Source organism: Ciconia boyciana, chromosome 8 (genome assembly GCF_034638445.1).
Source record: "Ciconia boyciana chromosome 8, ASM3463844v1, whole genome shotgun sequence".
NCBI lineage: Eukaryota > Metazoa > Chordata > Aves > Ciconiiformes > Ciconiidae > Ciconia > Ciconia boyciana.
The window spans coordinates 14,445,666-14,466,128 of record NC_132941.1 but is presented as its reverse complement, the minus strand read 5'-3'; the positions used below and the strand labels follow the sequence as shown (position 1 = coordinate 14,466,128).

Genomic DNA, 20,463 nt, shown 5'->3' with positions numbered 1-20,463 from the left:
TAGTAGTATTTTAAGTGCATCATAAAGTGCTACTTTATGATGGTGGAATATGCAGCTTAGGATAAAGTCCTATATATATCTCTATGTGCTAGTGCGACTGAACACGAGAATACAGTAGCAATGTCTTGTTATCCTATCTTGTGCCGCTGCTGGAATTTGTGTAAGAATACAAGATCAAACTGATAAATGAGTAGCATGCTTCAAGGTGGGTTTTGTTTGGTGGAATTTCTAATATTGTAATTTCTAAATTTAGCATTTTATTAGGCCAGATGCATCTGTTTCTGGGGTGCTCTTCCACAAATATGCACAGAGCTCAGCTGTGCGTATCTATGGCTGGCTTAGGACAATAAGCTTAAAGCTGGAGTGTCAGCATGCTGTCCTACTTTTACTGTATTTGAAGAATATCAGGTGTGAAGAGGATTTTTGTGGTTGCACTCCAGTAGCCCAATGTGGGGAGACTGTTCAGAGCGTTATGGTGGGGATGTATGCCTGTCATCTAGAGGCAGCTACTCCTCACTAAAACATTGTTAGTTGGCCTGTAAAAACAACTGGTGGCTCCTGAATACTGTCTCTGCTGGCCCCCATGGGAATTGACTCAGGGTTGTTGCTTCTCCTCTTGTTAGCAAAACTTTTAAACATACTGTGTTTACCAATATTCCTCTTACCCCTTCCATAGATATTGGAAGCCCCTTCCATAGATATTGAATAACTGTTTCATAGAAAATCATCTGAGTACTTTTTTCAAAGGCTAGGTGGTTGCTCTATTAAGAAAACTTGAAACTGCTTTTTCAGCCAACTATGTAAACTACGGTGTTTTTGTAGAAGTAAATGTTCCATGAAAGAAAAATACTTGGAAAGCAAACTGAGATAAAATATACAGGAAGCTTGAATGTCAGTGACTAATGAAATGGTATGTTTTGCATATAACTTTCTGTAAGGCACTACCTGTATCTACAGTCTTTAAATGGGCCAACTACTAAGAGGTATCCAACCTTCCTTGGACAAAATGTCTACTTAAAAATCTGGTGTAGGCTATGTTTTCTCACAACCACAGCTAAATGATACTGCTATATAAAATGCGAGTGAGGAAAAGTCATTGTTCTATGAAGTAAGTAGCATGTTTTCCATGCTCTTGAATGGGTTAGTGAGTGCTACTGGATTTTGAATGTGGTTGTGAAGTCTAGTTTGATCTGGACTTCTCATAGTTTCATGGCATCTAATTACAGAACAAGAGTTTTATTCTTGTTTTGTGATGTGGTTAGGCTGAGAGTAAGATTTTTTTTTTGCTGATTATGTTAATATGCTGAATGTCATCTGACTTGAGTTCTTGCAGATAGGTAAGAACTGGATGAAATTGTTTAATGCAGACATGTTGTTTAGACTGCACCTAGAATAATACGTGCAGTTTTGAGATTACTCTCTTGAAATGACTCCATACATTAGTCCCCAAAAGTGCCCAGTAAAAAAATTGAGGGGGGGGTCAGAAAAAATACTGAAGTAGGGAGCTCATCAGGTGGGTTTAAGAACTACAGTAATGCAAGGAGAGCTGTAATGGGATTTTCCTCCCCGCTGTGTATGCTCTAAGGGTTGGAGGGATGAGGCAGCTGAGCTGCTTCCGAGTGGACTGAGTGGAGCAGTGGAAAAAGTGCTGTGGGAAGTTAGCTTGTGCTGGCTGGGGGGAGGACGGGCTGTCGTCTTTTTCCACTCCAGATGTAAATATTCATCACCTCGGGTGCACTGCTACTCGGGGCTGGTTCTTCAAAACCGGTGCTGTGTGTGAACATTAGGTGTGTAGTGCCAGCGTAGATGCTCGAAAGCTGTTCTGGACTTGGAGTTACCTGCTGGTACAGGTGGCAGAACGCCAGCGGGCCCCCTGCGCAGCCCCTGCTGGCCGCCGGCCGTGCCCCGCTGCTGCTGGAGGCGGCCGGGGCAGCGTCGGGCCCTCCGGTGCCTTGAAAATCCCCCTCCGAGAGGGGACTGGGGCCAGGTGTCAGCGGCTCCCGCGGCTCCGCGTTTGCCCCCGTGGCCCCGCGGGGGGGCAGGGCGGTGGGTGCCCCGGCCCGCCGGAGGTCGCGCTCCCGGCGCTGCGCGCCCTCCCACGCGTGTCGGCAGTTCCGCGACAGCCTACTCCCTGGGCGGGGGCGCGCGTGGCAGTAACGCTCTCTTTTGTTACCAGTCGCGCTTTAGTACCAGTTTTAGCGCTTTCTGCCGCTGCGGGTTTTTTCTCCTCCTCCCCCCCGCCCCGTTCACCTGCCCCGGCAGGGCGGCGGAGCCGGCCGGGGGCGGGGGGGGCCGGGCCGGGCCGGGCCGCCGAGGAGGCCGGCGCTCGCCCGGCGGGGCCAATCGGCGCCCGGCCCTGTTGCTATGCGCGCCCCTACTCTGCCTCCTTTGTGGAAGATGCCGTGGGCGCCCACCCGCGCCGGCGCGCCGGCGGGGCTCGCAGCGGGAGCACAGGGCCGCGCGGAGAAGGTGTGTACCGGCAGGGAACCGGGCCCCCGGCTGCTCCCGCTCCCCCCGGGCTTGGCTGGCTGCGCCGGGCGGCCTGGTGCGGGAGCTGGCGGCAGCGCCCGCTCTCCCAAACTTCGGGTGTCCTTGGACTATGTGGCGAGGATATAATTGACAGAGGCGACTCGGGGGCGAGGGGGCTGCGGGAGGAGGGCGCAGGGAGGAGCGGGGCTGGGGAGGCCTGAAGGCCGGTGGCACCGAGCCGGACAGTCTACCCGGGCTTGAAACAAGTTCAGGCTGTGTAACTGTGAGAGTAATCTGCAGTTTTTGTTGGTGTTTTTCTGTGAAAGGTTATTTAAAATCCCTCTATACTAAAGTTTGCTTCTCCGCTTGAGCTGAACGTGTGCTGTACTTAGTCCGTAAATAGTTCCTTTAAAAAAACAAACAGTTTCACCATATGTTCTTCCTTTCGTTCCATATACTGAGCCTATGAAAGGCTGGGGTTTTGTGAGGTCTTTTTTTTTTTTTCAACCACCCTTTAAAGGAAAGTAATGGACAGCCTAAAAATTAACTCTGTTAATTCATTACATTGTTAGGGCAAGAGTATTAAATGGGCTGGAACAGGAAGGGGGGTATTTGTAAGCCTTAAAAGTGAGACATCTAGTTAAATGTCAAATCTGCTAACAGTTGTAGTTCGTGTAGCCATATGTAACTGCTTGTGTCTCCATTGTTATGGAGGAAAAAACCTCTCCCCCGTCCCCAAAACACCCTGAAGCTTAACTGAGTCTCTCCTGTGCCTTGTTATGTAGGTCAGATTTCTCTCTCCTCCCCCCCCCCCCCCCCCCCCCGCAGGAGGAAACTATTACAATATTTTGATTTCTGCTAGAAACAATGCATGAAAGCATTATCAGCCCTTTGCCACTACTTGTTTGTCTGGGGGCAAATGAAGCTGATGCAAATATGTCAGCTTTGGGGGCAACTAAAAATATGTATTTTTAATTAGCAGCTTACTGGTTGCTCAACTATATGCTATGTTTAAAGCTAATTAAATAGCATACTGAACTCAATGCTGAATTGAGGATTATCTATTCCTTTTTATGCAAACCTGTTCTCTGAAAATGCAAATGTTGCTCTGACCAAGTACTTGCATATATTTTCATCCTGGGTCTAGAGCTTGTTGGTGTTCCTCTTGAAAGGTACTGGAGCTCTAGCTAAAGTGAGCCTGCTGACATTAGATGTTTACCTCCTGATACAGGAGGAGGCACAATTCCACTAGTGTACTCTTGTGGTTTGTATGGGAATATTGGTTTTGAAGCACTGAAGCATTGCTTTATAAAGTAGTAAGGAACTTTTGAGAGGACAAAGTGAAATTTCATAATTGCATATATTAAATTTTAAATGTGTTAATTTAATGTCTGCCATTTTGCTATGTAGAAAACTACCATATATTAGGAGAGAGGGAGGTAAACTAGATTCTTGTCTGAAATTGTTAAGCTTTTAAATTTTGATCCTATGTAACATTTTATTCTTTTGAGTACCAGAAGACTATTAAAGCTTAATAACATGACTTACGATGTGGAAACTCGTAAATAGCTGAATTGTGCTGCATGACAGTTCAATTCTAAAACTATCAAAAATGTTCTTTTGTTTTATGCATTCAAAATGCCATAGTAGGCTCTGGTGTCCATTTTAAAATGAGCAGTCTTTTATACAGCTTGAGAGTTGTAATGTCCTCATTTATCCTCCCAAATAAAGTTTAAAAACAATTTTATGGGTCTGGACATTCTCCCAGAAATTTTTTAAATGAGAAGCATATATTGTCTCTTTTGTAACTTTTTTACTTTTGCAGGTTACTGTTTAACAGCTTAAGGGCAGGCCTTGTAGGTGAAGGTTAATAGCATTGGGAAAATTACCCGAGGAGCTTCATGCTGCTCCACCATCATCAATTTTATCTCAGTTCTTTCAGAGCTCCTTTCACTTCTGATGAAGTACAGTATCTGCCTTTGGTCTGCTAGCATTATTCATTTCCCTCCACCCCACCCTCTAAACACTCTGGACTACAAATACTGAAACAAACCTACTGAAGCTGGAGGTAGCCTCACTAGCTAGGAGGAGGATTTTGGGTGGTCAAACATGTTCTGACAAAGTTCCCCAAGATAAATTACACACTGCTTAGATGACAATGAACAGGTTGTAACATCAAAGTTTTGAGAGATGAAGTAGGAAAGCACAAAGAGAAGATGAATACAGAAAGCAACTGCAGTAGAAGAGGTCAGATGTCATGAAAATAGTTTGCTCTGGGCTTTTTGTTTTGTCTTTTTCTTTATTTCAGGTAAAATAATGGGATTCTTAATCTACATTCCTAACCTGAGGACACTTCCTAACATGTCCTATGCTTTTTTCCTGTGTGCTTTTTAAAGTACCCTCATAGCTAGTTCTGTTCTAGCAGCAGTGCTGCAGAAGTTTCCAGCTTGTAGGTGTGATTTGAAACTGACATGATGTTGTAATAAAGTTATGAGACTATCAGCTCCTACTTAACCTGCATACTACATATCTAATGTTTAATGTGTTGTCCATTAAAATAAAATTATTGAATTCTTGAGTGTTTCTATCTCTTCTCCTTGTATTATTAACAGTGCATTTGCACTGTTTGGTTTGTTTCTCATTTTCTTGTTTTTCAGTTATTCTGGGGAAATAAATAAAAAAAAAAGGCAGCTCAGTGGCATTAGTAGGTGCCTCACATGCAGGTAGAAAATGTGCTTAACAGTTCTTCCCCAGTGTGACTCTATTTATCTTGGGCTTAGGTATGCCGTCAGTGTTCGCATAGCTTCTTGGAATTGAACCAAGTCTCTGGAGTTGGACATGGTCTGACAGTCAGAAAGCGGCCCTGGATGTAACTCACCAAGCCTTTACATGTGAAGTTGAATATCTGTATGGAGACTTTTCCTGAACATGCTGAAAGAAAAACAGTTTCAGACACTTCTAGACTGTTTAGTTGCATCATTCTCATTGGAACCAGAAGTAATGAGACTGTCTGGGTTCTTGTTTTGATACAGTATCACGTGGGTCTCTAAACCATTGCATTATATCAGATCTATCCTCTGCATGTGTTTGTATCTACCAAATCTCTCATCTTCACAGAATCTGAGAAGGCATCTTAGCCAGTGCTGTATCTGCACCAGGTCTTGCCACACTGAGATTACTAGTGCATATAACAGGCTGCTGGTCTGCTTGTCATCTGAATGAAAGACTAGCCTGGAAAATAATGTCTTGTTATTTGGATGTGTGAATTAGTCTTCTGATGCTCTGCAACTCTCTTTCCATATTCCCACATAAGTACTTTTCAAATTTTTCTTCCACTTCATAAGTTCGGGGGATCTGAGGTTTACTGGCTATGCCTGTGAACAGAATGCTCTTAGCATGAGTGATGCAGTGTTTCCTTGTTAAATGACTGAAACAAGGGCTTCCTGTGAAGGCCTCTTGCTCCTAATAGTACTGATTTTTTTTTTTTGTGAAGTAGTTTTAGGAACAGTAAAAGAAACAGTCATGTTGTTCCCTTTTTGTCATTGTATAGCCTCCCACTTTCTCTTGAGAGCATGATGAGTGAGGAGCAACAAGACTGGCCTGCTCTCCTAGGACTACATTCAGAAAGAGTCAGTATTTTGCTTTAGGTCATAGAGATTCGAATTAAGATAGTGAAGTCAGGATAAGGTAAAAGATTTTATTTAACTCCAAAATTCTAAGCTTGGAAATGTGAGAACCAAGTTTTTGTTTTCTTAATGTCTACAGCTAGTAGACAAATATATTTCAGCTTCTCTTAGAGGATAAAAGGCAGTATTTCCTTGCTAGTATCACATAGTTGAGTCTATGCTGTTCATACTCTGAAATAAAATTACAAAACTTTTCTTCTGCAATACTGAGAAGATGGGATATAGAAGATCAAGGGATGCTGTGGAACTTGGGAATATAACATATAGTGGAGCATGCTTAAATGGGAAGGATATAGCCTGTCTTGCAGTTCAGCCACATCGTCTACTGTCTGATGAAATTCTTTTCAAATTGATGTCTCTAACAATAAAGCTGCTGCTTCCAGACGACGGTGTCTGCGTAAGTGTATGCCTTTTCCTTGGTGAGAAAGGAGAATATTGACCAAGTTTAAGTAATGGTGGTCATCCTACCTGAAAGATAACTGAGCCCTCAGATGAATTTCCACGTTAATTAGGAGCTTTACAAAAGGGGTGAAGGTGGGGAGTTAGATTCTGCGGACTTAAATAGCAAGAACCAGCACTAACAAGCAAGACTGTTGTTAAATAGTTAATAACAGATGGCTGAACTTCTGATGCAAATGATCAGACAGAACAAGAGAAGTTCCCTGCATCCTGTCCCAGAGACTTCTCGCTGCTGCCATGGCAACTAACACTTTTTTTTCTCTCCAGTTTTAGCAAAGTTTATGGAACTGAAGATGACTTGTTGGTTTTATGACTTTAAAATAAATTTTAAAAGGCAAAGCAGACCAGCTGGAGGAGGAGAAAACGTAAACTAAGAGAATGTGGATATGAATTCCTAGAGGCCTTGAGTATTTTAGTTCCTGTAAGATCCTTCTAAAAAATGTTGAAGGACCGTATACTTTAAAATGCCTGGCACTTAAAGCATTAGTTTAAATAAGAAAGTTTATAATCTGAGCAGATCTATCTGAATCCTTTTCATTTAACTTAACATGAAAATTACCTACTGCAACTGGAATAGCATTGCAAGGGGGAAAGGGAGAAGGAGGTAGGAAGCTCTGTGTATTTGGCCTGGGCATGGTACAGAGGAAGGAAGGAAGAACCCGTTGCTCGTGGGATGGATGTGGCCTTTCATCTGACTTGCACTTGCAGCCAGGCATTTGTCCTCCTTGGTGGGAGTAGGGGAATGTCGCTGTAGGACAGTGGAGGTCTGTAGTGGCGGCCATGGAGGGGGTTGAAGCTGTTTGCCACTGGACAGGGTAGGACCTTCTCTGCCCCTTTGGTTCAGTTGTTAAAGACTGGGAGAGTGTTCTGGATAAATATTGCTACGGCCCTACTTTGTCTGTGCTCTTTTTGCTAAGGTTCTTGCCTTTGGCTGCTGTGAGCAGGATGCTAGAAGGACCCCCGAGTGCTCTCTTTCTTATTTTTATAGCAAAGTTACTCTACAGTTCCTGTACCTATGGTATTTAAATTCAAAATAGAAGGTTCAATATCTCTTTAGGGTAGGACACCTGAGAGAGCGTTGGTATAGACTAAACTTCATGGCACTGAAAGTACTGGAGGGAAGTGCTTCTGAGGCAGGTTTTGATCTGGTCCCCTGGGAAAGCTGTGAACAAGACCTGTGTATGTTACTGAACACAGGTCACTTCTCGTAAAGCATAAACAACCCATTGTAAGTCTGTTTTATCAATGCTGTTAAGAACATGTAGTTTCTTCAGCTCTTGCTGGTTTTGTGAGGTACATCTATGCCGGTGGGTCTTACACTACAACAATGGCTTCTTTACAGAATGAAGTCAGTCCTTCATGTCGATATGTACCAGGCCACTATATTACCAAACTGTATTTCCAGAGTGTATTATATTGCTGTGTTTGTCTAGATGGATCAAGGAATTCTTCAGTCTCCAGGTGTATAACTCAGTCATAATATTACTTTTAAAGAGAAGGGAAGCAAATTCCTGGAGCTCTTACCTGAAGATTATTATTTGTTATCTGTGATACAAATTAAGAGGCACATTCAGGTATCACATTTTGCTGGGTATTATATAAGCATGGAACAAAATACCATCCTGACCTCAGACCTTATGCAAGTATCAAACACGAAATCAATGACTTCCAACAGAGGGCTGTAAGGAAACAACGGGATAATACTGATGAGACAGATAAACTGTGCTCCCAGTGTACAGGCTAACAAACCTTTATCACTGTAATGGAGAAGCTGGAAAGCAGAGTCATTTTGCATTAAGTGTGTTCTTCCCAACTGTAGGACAACACAGGGGGGAGGAAGTACAAGTGATTAAACTAATCAGAGGCTAATTGGAATTTTACAGCAATAGTGAGTGGGAGACAACAGGAATGGTGGTAAGCCATGGAAGATCTTGAAAGTTTTTTTTTTTAAAAAAAGTCATTTGCTTTTTACAAAAGATGATGTTTTGAGAGGCAAAAAAGACAACAGGAAAATATGGTTTGCTGTTAGACACTGACCAGACGTACCTTCCTCACAAGGCTGGATTCTGGTGAGGCATAATCTTTTCTGTGTCTTTTTCACACTTATTTTCGGTGATGAATTCCATGAGAAATCCTGCGGGCACCGCTGGCACTTCCCTGAGCAGGCAGATAAGGCACTGCCATCTGCTAGCTGAAGCCCGGGTGGTATTCACATGGGCTGTGCCCAGCCCAGAGGTCCCCACTGGCAGGGCATGTTTCCAGCTTCATCACAGCTTGGACTGTGAAGAATTTACCTCTGAGAAAATCTTAGGATTTCAGACTGTGTTTTTCCATAGTCAAGAGTAAAACCAACTCATGCTGAAAGCAATTCTCTAAATGCTATTTCCTAGGGATCCAACCCATCAATAAGGGTGTAGTGAACACAATTTGCACATTTTTCTGGGGATAAAGAGGGCAGGTTTCTTATTGTCTGGATTCCTATGCCAGATTCTGGTCCTTTCAATATCAGCCACTAATTCAGATGGTAAGAATAAAATGTTCTGTGCTAAAAATCTCTCAGATATGTTTTTTATTAGTTCTTGAAGATAAGTGATTGCAAAACCCAGCTGTTTACAGTAGTAGACAATGTAGTCATATGTAAATTTAAAATCTTTTTGACTATATTCTTCTACACTTACTTCTTTATTATCTTAAAAAAAGATCCTCTTCTTCCAACAAAATTATGTGTTGTTGTCACTTGATAGTAATGACATTTTTCTTTATTGATTTCTAACAGAAAATCTCTGTATAATCTTTTTGGTAACTGAAAGGGTTGACAAAACAAGTATGTCTATCAGGCAGTTGGATTCTGTAATGTTTGTGGGGTCTCTTTTTTTTTTTTTGTTGGATGCTCAACTTGGGCATTCACAATAATTTATTAAATCTATTAAACCTGACAAGTGGGTGAATCCTTAATGTTGCCTGAACTATGCTAGTAGCTGATGTGTAGCAGATAGTGACTTGTTGGCATTTCTGAGCTGAAGGCAGCTTGGAGCAATTTTCCCTAAAATAAAGTAATTTTGACATCTTCTGATTTAAGTTTCATTGAATATTTACTTTGGACATTAATACCTTTTCTGCTGTTCTGAAATTCAACATTTTTTTTTTCCCCCCTGCTGTGTACTTTTGATTAAATATGTATTTGGAAGTTATCAAGGAGGAACTACAGTTGTGTTTTATTTGTTTATCTGTCTTTGCTTATGGCAGTTGTTTTTGCACAGAATGCCAAAGAGACTGTGGAGGGCCTTGAGCTTTGACTGGATAAAAACTGGTGTTCTTAATACACTGCTCATGTACACTATTTTTAGTGTAGTGTTTTGTTTTTCCTAATAATTTATTGCTCTATCTCTTGACTCAGAGGTCACCTGATTTTAGAGCATGCAAACATAGATGTTGGATCCTTTACTATTCTATAAACTGCTAGTTTATCTTGAGGAGCAGGATGCTGCTGCTGGTGAGATTGGTTTGGAAGTGGTCGTGGAGGGGTGAGCCCTCTCCCTTTGGTTCTCTGGAAAGTATGTTCTAAGAATACGCAGTACAGGGTGTTGCAAAACACACGTGCAACCAATAAACTTGGAGCGGAGGCCAGGGATGATGGGTGACTTGAGGTCAGCGCTGTGCAGGGAGACTTTTGCCTGCTGGCCCTCACCATGCCTGTCTTGGGTCTGTGCCAGCAACGGCGCAGTCATCCATGAACTCACTTTTTCCCTTGAGAAGGGAGAATTGTTTTGAACAGATACGTTATGAATACACCACTATTATTCTTGCTCTAGTAGTGTTAATTTTGGCACTTTGGATGAGTGTCTTGTATCTAGCATTGTCATAAACTTGTTTTGTTCCATGAGGTGCCCAGTGGCTGGATGTTTCTGGTAGCCTTCAAAGCTGCAATGCAAGCCTGGCAGGATGGTTGAATTAAGGGGAGAGGGAAAGCAGACATTAAATTTTGTAAGCAAACAAGTATGTTATTTGAAATTTCAGTGTTGAAGCTGGGCCAGTTTTTAAAAAGGTACTTTCCGAGATGTGTGTATGTGTGGAGGGAAAACCTAACAAGGTCTGAATGCTCCAGAGTTTCATTAGTCTGTTTTTTAAATCTTAAAGTAAATCTGAACTGTAACAAGATAAATGTCACTCAGCTAGATCCTGGCGATTCTTCAAATTGTATGAAAACAAAGAGGAACAAAACCTGCATCCATCAAGCTATTCAGTACTTGCACAGATGAAATAGGTCTAGACATGTAAAATGACTATTCTGATGGTTTGGATTGAACTATAAAAGTTCATTACTGGCCAGGCAGTTGCAGATTTTTAATTCCTGGCCCATGAGGTCTTTTCAGCCTCATCGAAAACTGCACAGACTGTCATCTTCTCTAGAATTTAAAAATAAAGCAAATTAACTTTCTCCTATCTGGATCTCGGGTTAACTGAAACAGGGATATCAGCTGACCTGGGTAACAGTGCTGGCATTCTCAGGGTTTGCTTTTCATTCATAACAGTATAGTTTTTATGGGTTCCTCTAAGACAACAAAATATTTGAAATTGAGTGTTGTACACTCAACAGGGAGAGGGGTTGCTTTTTGGGTGGGTGCAGGGCTTATCACTGCGCTGGTGAGTTGCTGTTAGCAGCTCTTTTGCACTCTTACCAAATTTGTAATATGCTAGTAACAAAACCAAAACTTTTTGAAAATGCGACACATCTTAGATGATGATAAAAATTTTTGCTCCTGAAGAAATGACACACTAATCATGCATGTGGGAGGCCTCAGTTAGGTTTTTTTTTTTAAATAGTCTTTTAATAGAGTAGACTACTTTCACCAAAAAGTGGATTAGGTCATAGATGTGTTTTTTTCCCCAAAACATCTAGACTTCTGCCCACCCCCATCCCACAGCCTTCTCTGGCTTACTCTTGTTTTGGGTTTTTTTGTTACCACAGTAAAACAGAAATTGCAGTATCTGTTAAAAATAGATAGTGATAGGTAGCTTTGAGGAGGTTTTCAACATACAAGAGCTTCCTCAGTAGTCTTTACAGTCGTCTTGTATCTTTCTGTACCTTGAAAAAAGATACTTTTCAAGAGATTAAAAGCAGGGAGGAATTAGCAGGGATGTCTGATTTGCGCAAGTTTAAATTAGCTTATTAAAGTCAGTAGTTCCTGACTTCAGAGTCTGAAGATCATGGCTATCAAAAACCATTGGTTGGGCTTGTTGGCACCTGACCGTAGCATGAAGATGAGAATGTTTGGCTACTGGTTGTTGAAAGTTTTCAGACTGTGTGGAAGGCTGAGTGCTTTAGTACTTACAAAACTTCACTTGCTTTGACAACAATATTGTGTTGAAGGCTGAGTGCTTCGTGAAGGGTTTCCATAATGTGTGATCCCATAAGTCAACATGGTACTTTTTTCAGGGGGTTTCCCTGACTCCAGTGGCTGTGGCATCCCTGCTGATTCCACCCCAAAATGAGTCAGTGCTTTCACATTGCACTTTTCAAATGCACTCTGGTTTATTTTCAAGAGGTCTGACTACGGTCTGAAACAAATGGCACATGATGTGACTGTTCTTTTTCTTGCAATGATCTTAGGGAAGAAGAATACCAGTTTGTGCCTGGTGATTATAAACCAAAGGGGAACCTGTGCTCACAGAGAGCGTAGGTGGCCTTCCCCAGCAGGAGTTTTGTGTGTTCCCATTACAGTTTTCTTCAGGCCCTTAATGACTCTTCCAAATCATTCACTCAAAATCTTTTTGAGAGCTGAAGGCTACTTTACATTCCTCCTCATAAAAGAAGTGTTATTTTATCGGTATTAACAGGAAAATAAGCACAAGAACACTTGAAAGTATATTGTCAAAGTTTCAAAGCATAATAAATATTTAAGGTGATGAGATAAAGCATGAAATACCCCAAAGAGATTAATTTTTAGTGTTAGTGGGGAAATTTTAAAAAACAGTGCTTTTTTGGCAAGTGTAACCCTACATCATTATGAATGCTGTTCCTAAAGATACTTGCATATATTGTGAAGATGATAAGCTACAGAGGAATAAACTGAGTAACACTTTAGCAAAAATCCGGTCAGCACAAGATGCAAACATGTTGTGTTTTAAGTAGAGGGCTGTTCTCTCCGGCAGCTCTCATAAGCATTGAAATGCCTACTGCAGGATTTTTAAACAGTCCCATGTTGTTTTCCAGTAACATCTGAGAGTGATTTATTATCACAAATTACTGCTTTCCATCTTTAAACCAATCTCTGTATAAAATATTGCAGAAGTCTGCAAATAGTTGAATCTTTGTCAAGCTGGATTGTTAAACAAATTAAAGAGGAAACTTATGTCTGTTGTCCTGAAATGTTTTGTGTTTAAGGCCTCAAATAAAATTTCTGGCATGCATTTTTATTTGTGTATTATAAAAATGCTATCACAGCTGGAATTTAATGCATAGCTGCAGTCAACCTGTTTAATGGGAGGGATGTCTTGGGTTCCAAATGGAGTTAGACCTCCCAGTACGCAATTGCTGCAACTGTTGTATGGATGATATGCCTTCAGAAGGAGATGAGGCTTAGCCAACCACGTGTGCTTTTTCATTGTTAATTCATGTTGGGCTTCCTTTGAAAAGAAAGCAACAGCTATGGAGCCACTGCAGTACGATATTTACAGCTAACATAAAGTTGAGTAAGTCAATGAAAGCCTTCGGTCTATATGTCTTCAGACATGTAGTTGCTGCTAAGCTGGTTCTTGAATTAGTGAGTAACAATAGCGAAGACGGTCATCATCTTCATCTCCAAATACAGTTTCCTTGGCAGGGGAAGCCTTGATGAAAGATGAAACAGTCATCATCATCAACATCAGTGAAGGAAGCGTGAAAAAAAATGATTGAATATGTACCTAGAAATCTCATATTGGAAAATCTGTATTTGAATATAAAAGCACTTAATTGTTTTTCCAGAAAACACCTTAGGAAGAAATTTTCACATATTCTGTAAGCTTAAGTGCGCTCTGTTTTCTGTTCTAGGGTGACACACGGCTCCTTCAGCTCCCCAAACCAAGCATGTTGGATGCGGTTTCACATTATGGTGGCAGTGACTGTGAAGCTAGCCTAGGTCTGATCTCCACATTGCCCTTGCTTCCTCCTGTGAACTAGGGTGGGATTTAAAACAGGAGCATTTCAGTAATTTGTTTTCAATATAATTATGCAAAATTTATATCAGCATGCTTACATGGGTGGTAAATCACAGTATTGATGGTGAGACTGAAGGCTAGATGTAAACCCTTTATTCTCTTCCAGTTACAGCTGAGTGTCTATTCTATGCTTAGTGACACATACTTATTCTAAAAGACATGTTTTCTCCTAATTTTTTTTAATGAACTAACAGAAATACCTGAAAAAATAGGTTTGAGTTGCAGAATTGGAAATCCTATTGCTTTGTCAGTTTTTTTAAGTTTTTTTATGTTCAGGTAGGTTTATTGAGTCATGAAGTTTGTTCTAACATAATCTAATTTAGGCAGAGATGCCTAATTTAGATTAGGAGATTGTTTGGAGATTAGCTTGAGTATCAGCTAATCAAGGGAAAAAATGTAAAAAGCTAGAGAAGAATGAATGGAAAACTCAGAAGTTACTTAGTCTGCTCCTGATAGGTGTGTTTGTTTCATTATAATATAACTTCAGAGTTTTTTTGTGTAGTCACATTTAACAAAATCACAATCTAGGAAACCATAATATAAAGGAAAACACAAATTGATGTGTGCTTAAGTACGGGTATTAGCTGAGACAAGTCCTCTTTGCTTTCAGTACCTGTCCAGTTATAGCATGTTGGTACAAGTAGCATCTTTTGTAACATGTTCTGTAGACTAGTAAGTTTAGGGGTCAGCAAAAAGAGTATGTTCTGTTCCTCCAACTGGCTTGTATTTAAAATGCTAAACATTGCAGTACACAGCTTTACACTGACACTTCAGCACTTATTTACCCATGTCAGGATACAGTGGAACAACTGTATTTTAGAATATACGAGTTCTCTTGCAACTTTTGGTGAACTGAGGTTTGAAACGAGCCTCAAACTTCACATTTTCAGGTATTGCTTTCCTTCTACTAAATACAGACAAGGAAATCATAATGATTGACCTGCTTCACAATTTGTGATTTCCTTGTGGAGCAAGAAAGAATTCAGCTTACATAATTTGTTCTTAAGTATTCCTTTTCTTTGTCCAGTTAAGAGAAAATAAAACCAGTTTCCCTGATCAAAATGCAAATCAAAAAATAAAAAGAGGCAGGTTAAACTGTTGTTGCTTAGGTAAAAATAGAAAGCTACAGTTGGAAGAAGTGACTCAGTAAGCAGTATGGTGATGGCAAAATAGGATGTCAGCCAAAACGCAGGAAGCAAGATGGGAACACCCAGATCAGTTTAACAGTCTGCATTTTACTCTCTTAAAGAGTGGTAGGTTCTGAGATTACTGCAGCAAATGTGAGCTTTAAATGAATTTAACTGGATTTTATTTCTTTACTCACTAAGCTGTCTGAAACTAAATAAGTTTTAGCAAAATGTGAATTGTATGTTTGTTGTTTTTTTTCCCAGCCCGATTTTAAGACCAGTCTCTTTTTGGTAACTTTATTTACGGTAAAGCTGCCTCAAGATTAGCTCTGGATGCTGGGAGAGTCATCCAGCAGAAGCGTGCGGTAGATTGGCAGTGATACACACATACCAGGGGAGTTACTGCAGTGTTGCAGTCTGGAGTGGAGCTGATGGCACTGATTGGTACTGATTGATTTTTATTGCTCTGGAGCTCTGGAGTAACTTCATCAGCTGCCATGTAGCTGTGTCTTGATTTTTAACACCCTCCCCCATGCCTTACTTATAAGATGGTGTGCTTTGTTTTGTTTTTCTAATTATAAACTGGCATAACAGCACAAAAGCAGGGTGAATTTCTTCCTGTTCTCCTACACAAAACTAAGTAGATCCAGCAATTTTTTATAGCTTATACTCTATTTTCTTTGAATAGCAGGTATGCATCGATTCTAATGTAAAATTCCTATGCTGCCATTTCCTGCCTACAGCGGAACTGCTTTGATAATCAGGTAGTGGTACCCTGGAAAAAGTAAGGAGACAGCAAGAGTAAGATGAGGCCCTGTGCTGCTTTCCTCATGTTTTCATAATGGCTGTCCCCGAGCTTAAAGATCTTGAGCCCTAAGAATCTAAGACAGGAGTCAATGTGTGTGTGTGGGGGGAATCTGTATAGGAGTATTCCTAAGATAAGGTGAGTAACCAGTTCATTGCATTTGCTTAAATTTAAGTAAACTTAACAGCTTGTTTCTCGAAGCAAGTAGACCATCTCATGACTTTAACTCTTGATAGCTTAAATTATAGTTAAACTCTTAATATTGTAAGGCTTTTGAAGCGTGTGACTTCAGATATAATTATGGGTTTGTACTATGCAGACACAACATGACTGCTCATTCAGAGAATCAGGAATTTGGGGGGTTCAAGGGCAACTTTCTTTTGAAGTGAAGCGCAACATGGAATTAGTTAACTGAAGCATCCGTAGGTGTTTCTAATTCCAGAAGAGAAGCTGTTAGTCAAATGTTTACATTGTGTTTCATTTCCTTTACAGTAGTTTCTTGAATCCCTGCCTTACTCTTAAAATATGGAACTACCTTTAACCTGCTTCTTGGAATAGCGAGATAATAAAAGTTACTTGGAGTTGACTGTTTTGGGGGAAGGGCCAGAGAGCTTTTGCTGTAATTTTTTAAATGCAGAGCGATGCCTTTGGTAGGAGGTGATGGGTTCTGAACACTGACAGTGCAGCTGCTTTTTCTCCAGTGTACCTGACTCTCCTGCCACGGGACTCTTACTGAAGCGTCTCCATACTAAAAGTACAAAAATAAGATCCAAGTACTTAAGCAATATTTTTAGTCTTTCAAAAAAATTGTAGCACATGACAGAAGCAGAGAGCAGAGGTGGGCAACCGTGCCATGGTGCCCGCTGGACAGCTGGGGTAGGGCAGGAGCCGGGCTTGCATCAGCTGGGAATCCCAACAGCCTACACCATGCACTCTGTATTTTCTTTAGTGCTTTGCTTACTGGGTTTCAACTTTCTAAGAAGTGAAATAGAAATCTGATTACTTTAAATTGGTGGCCTTCAAAATCCATTATGGATGCCTAAAGATTTTCCAGGGAAGGTGTGGACTGTTATAGAGCATATTTAAAGGCAATTATTAGTTGTTTCACGGACTCTCTAAGAAAGTAGCCCTCCAAATCAGTGGAGGTCAGGAGTAATGGATACTTCAAGTTGAACAAATGTGTCTTTCTTTGAAGAAAGGCACATTACCAAAATGAGCTCTCCTCCTGAGAAGAGGAGGACAAGCTTGGTAGATATTTGTGGTGTCCAGTGCAGTATAAAAGGTGCTAGGATAATAAAATAAGCATAGACTAAGAGAGATTATAGTTGTAGCACTGCCTTGTCGTGATAGGAGGGCACAGGGCAGGAGGAGCTCTGCTGGGGCCGCTCACTGCCTCGCTGTCCCCGGGCAGGACAGGGCAGCGGCTTGCAGATGTATCTTCTGGTGGCCTCTGGAGCACAACGGGTTACGTGATACCGAATGTCTTTGTTTCCTGTCTAAGCCTAGAAAATAGATTAAATGCTCTTCTAATACACATATTTCAGGAAAACATTTTCTGTAATTACTACAGAAAATGCTGCGATAGGAAAGGGAAGGGAGTTGGTCCACACAAGCGTGACCTAGTTCGGAAAGCAGTCAGCTGGGCACAACTGGATTAACCGAAGTTTTGGGAGGGTCCTTGGGTTACAGTTCAGTGGATTTGTGACTCACTAGTACTACATACTTAACTTCCATAGATGTTTTAGGATGTGAGCCAATTTAACTTTTTTGGGGGGGTTGAGTTGTTATTCTTTATTCTAATGCTCCAGTGATTGTGCACATGCGTGTAGTGGATGGGGGAGGACAAGGATTTGAAGACTCTCTTTATGATATCTCTGGTTAAATGGGCTTTTCTGTTTGTCCGGAAGATGTAGAAAATCAGTCTTTGTTGAGGTTGGCATGTGCAGGAGACAAAGGAAGACAAAATGATGTGCCTCCAGGTTTCAGTTCTCCAGTATTGGTTTATGTGTAGTAGCTTCAGTCTAAATTTATATTTTTCTCTTTTTCCCTCCTAGAGTAGTCTGACATCTGCTGCTATCTCTTGTGATCACCTGGTCAATAAACTTTAGTTTCAATGTATTGATTAAAGGGCTGTAGTGCCTTGTTTCTTTAATTCCTATGTACTTGTGTCAACTAACTGGATTTTTTGCTATTTTAAATAATAAAACCCAGACACCGCTGGGATGCATATTTTATGCTATATACTTGCATGTTCACTTGCTAGAGATGAAGCAGAATAATAATCATATTTGTATAGTCAGATTATAGGATTGAGGTTATTCTCTGCACAATATATGATGTGTGTCTTAAACAGGGCTGATTCACTCACAAAAACAAACAGTTACAGCACACACAGTAAGACTTTTTTTAACTAAACACTGAGTTTGCTGTTTCTATAAACCTCTTTCCATCCTTGTCCTCAATTACATCAACTTGCATCATCTGTGTCTGTTGTATAGGAACAATTACCAGTCTTCTCAATATTTATAGGGTTTTTTACTTTATGAAAACTTTTAGAAGTTGTTAAATGATACAGAAATCTAGCAGAGCTAAAAAAGTCAATATGCCACATGAACTTTGTAGGAAAACATATTTTTCAATATCCATTGCTATCCAAATTTTTTTTTTAAAAAAGTCCAGATCAAATACCTGGTTTGTTACATTGTTGACATAATTTTAAAGTGTTGGCCCTGTCTTTATAATGCTGTTATGAAAACAGTAGCATTTCCTAGTTCAATACTTGCCTTTTATCATCCTTTAACGAGATGCAGGTTTTATTTTGAAACAACATTGTGTTTTTGTAACTGCAGCCAATACAAATATGTGTCTCTATCTAGTTGGGTCTCCTCTTCCATTCTTAAGGCAAGAAACTGGTTGCTTCTGAAATAATAGATCTGATACAGGAACAGAGGCAGTGTTTGCAAACTGAACTTAAAAGTGAGTTTTATCTGTATACATAAAGTATGTATGTAATATTGAATCTTGAGTAATGATTATTTCAGATTTATTTACCTTGCTTTATTCACTAGATCTTGCTTATTTACTAGGTTCACTGGATCTTGCATTTGGACATGCTTAAGCTGTCTATGGCTTGTTATGTCAATTTGTGATATATATATATATATATATATATCTGTGAAGACACTGAGCGTTTTAAGTATACAATATAAGCTTTGGTATCAGATTTTTCTAATGCAAAAAGGGGGTGGGCTTTTTACCTGAATCTAACCAGCTCAGCAGAAGCACTCAGGCCATAGGATTTATCTATTAATTTGTGTCAAGTCCAGAAGCTTTTGATCAAATATGGATTCTTTCTAAAAAAGAGCGCCAAATAATAGAAGGTCTACTTCTTCACATGGTAAGCTGCTAATGTTAATTAAAGAGCATGTCTATTTTACTGTTACTTGCCACCTAAAACTCTCTAGTGTAAATTTTCAGGTATCGCACCTTACTGTGCACGTTTCTGTTACAGTAAGAAGGTGTTTGAGATAGGATCTGTCTGCTTAAGCACATGCAGATCTCGATTAAGCTCTTCAATTTTTTTCTTTAAAACCATAGATGCTTTTACATATTTTAACTAAACGGAATTCCTTTTACACATTTTCTTAAGGATGAATTCCCCTTCTGTTTAGTCTGCTAAGCATGAGGCAATTCTTCTTTAAATTAATATCAATCCTGCTGAACGCTTTCTAGATTTTTGGAACTTCTGCGTCAGAGTAGGAAAAATACTCCAGTAGCAATCCTTCCTGCTGTGGCTTTCTTAACATTACCATGGCCTTTGGACATTCAAAGATGAGCATGATGCTCGTGTTAGCAGCAAGATAATGCTGCAGTTATTTTTTTTTGTCAGCTGTAATATCCAAATCCTTTTCAGAGTCTTTCCAAATCCCGTTTCCCTATCCCTAAGTATGCCTTGCCTGTGGTTCACCAGACTTTCAGCTGAAAAAAAAAACAAAAATTGCAGGTGCCTAATTTTGTAGGTGACTCATATCACTACCTAAGTGTCTTGTCCTCTCTGTTATTTACCATTCCTTTAATCTTTCATGCACCCTTTATTAGTCATTTTCTGCCATCCATCAGATGAATGACCGTTTTAACTCATGCCAGATGATTTAATGTATCGTTCACGTGCCATATGGGGTCCTCTAGGGTAATTCATCTATCCTCTGGCTTTTCTTTTGCCTGAGGGCAGGTGGTGGCCAGATGAATTATCTTGGCAGCACCCTGCTCTTCTGGGGCCTGCGGTCCCTTCCTGGTTGGGGTGGCTCCCCAGGGCTGGGGGTAGGCAGCTGGCATGGGCGACTTTTTCGGAAGAGCCCCTTCCCTGCTCTCCCCTGGAGGATGGAGCCACAGGACTTCTGCTGGTTGTGGCAGTCCAGCACCTGGCACCTTTTCATAGATGTGGCATGTATGGGGTGGGTCAGGAGTGCTGTACCACTGGCCGTCTGTGTCATGGACAGACGTGGGTGCACGGTGGGAAGAGGGTCCCAGTTATAGCCCATCCCTGCCACCCAAAGCAGCTGTGTAAGTGCATCCCTTTTTTAAAAAAGGGGGGAAAAAAGAGTCAGTAAAGATGAGGACTCCTGTGCAATGAACTGACTTCCCTGGCAGTGGGCTGACTTCTCTTATTTACCCTATGTAGATCCCTCAAAATAGGCTGTAAGCCCTGGGGTCCATG

At 40.8% G+C, this 20,463-nt stretch overlaps 1 protein-coding gene across 6 annotated transcripts in view; it reads left to right on the top strand.

The window, feature by feature from the left end:
• The window catches only part of ATOSA (atos homolog A), a 50,983-nt gene that overhangs the window by 10,799 nt on the left and 19,721 nt on the right, over positions 1-20,463 (top strand). For 3 of the 6 annotated variants that reach the window (XR_012043904.1, XM_072870939.1, XM_072870940.1), the window contains one exon: positions 13,648-13,735. The exons of 2 other annotated variants lie outside the window; for them this stretch is intronic. Coding sequence is in view for 2 of the 4 variants with exons in the window: in XM_072870939.1 (XP_072727040.1) it covers positions 13,684-13,735 (52 nt within the window). In the remaining 2 variants the exon portion in view is untranslated. Of the gene's footprint in view, positions 1-2,377; positions 2,470-13,647; positions 13,736-20,463 lie in introns of those variants that run through there. One more of the 6 variants, XM_072870943.1, reaches the window with a different exon arrangement.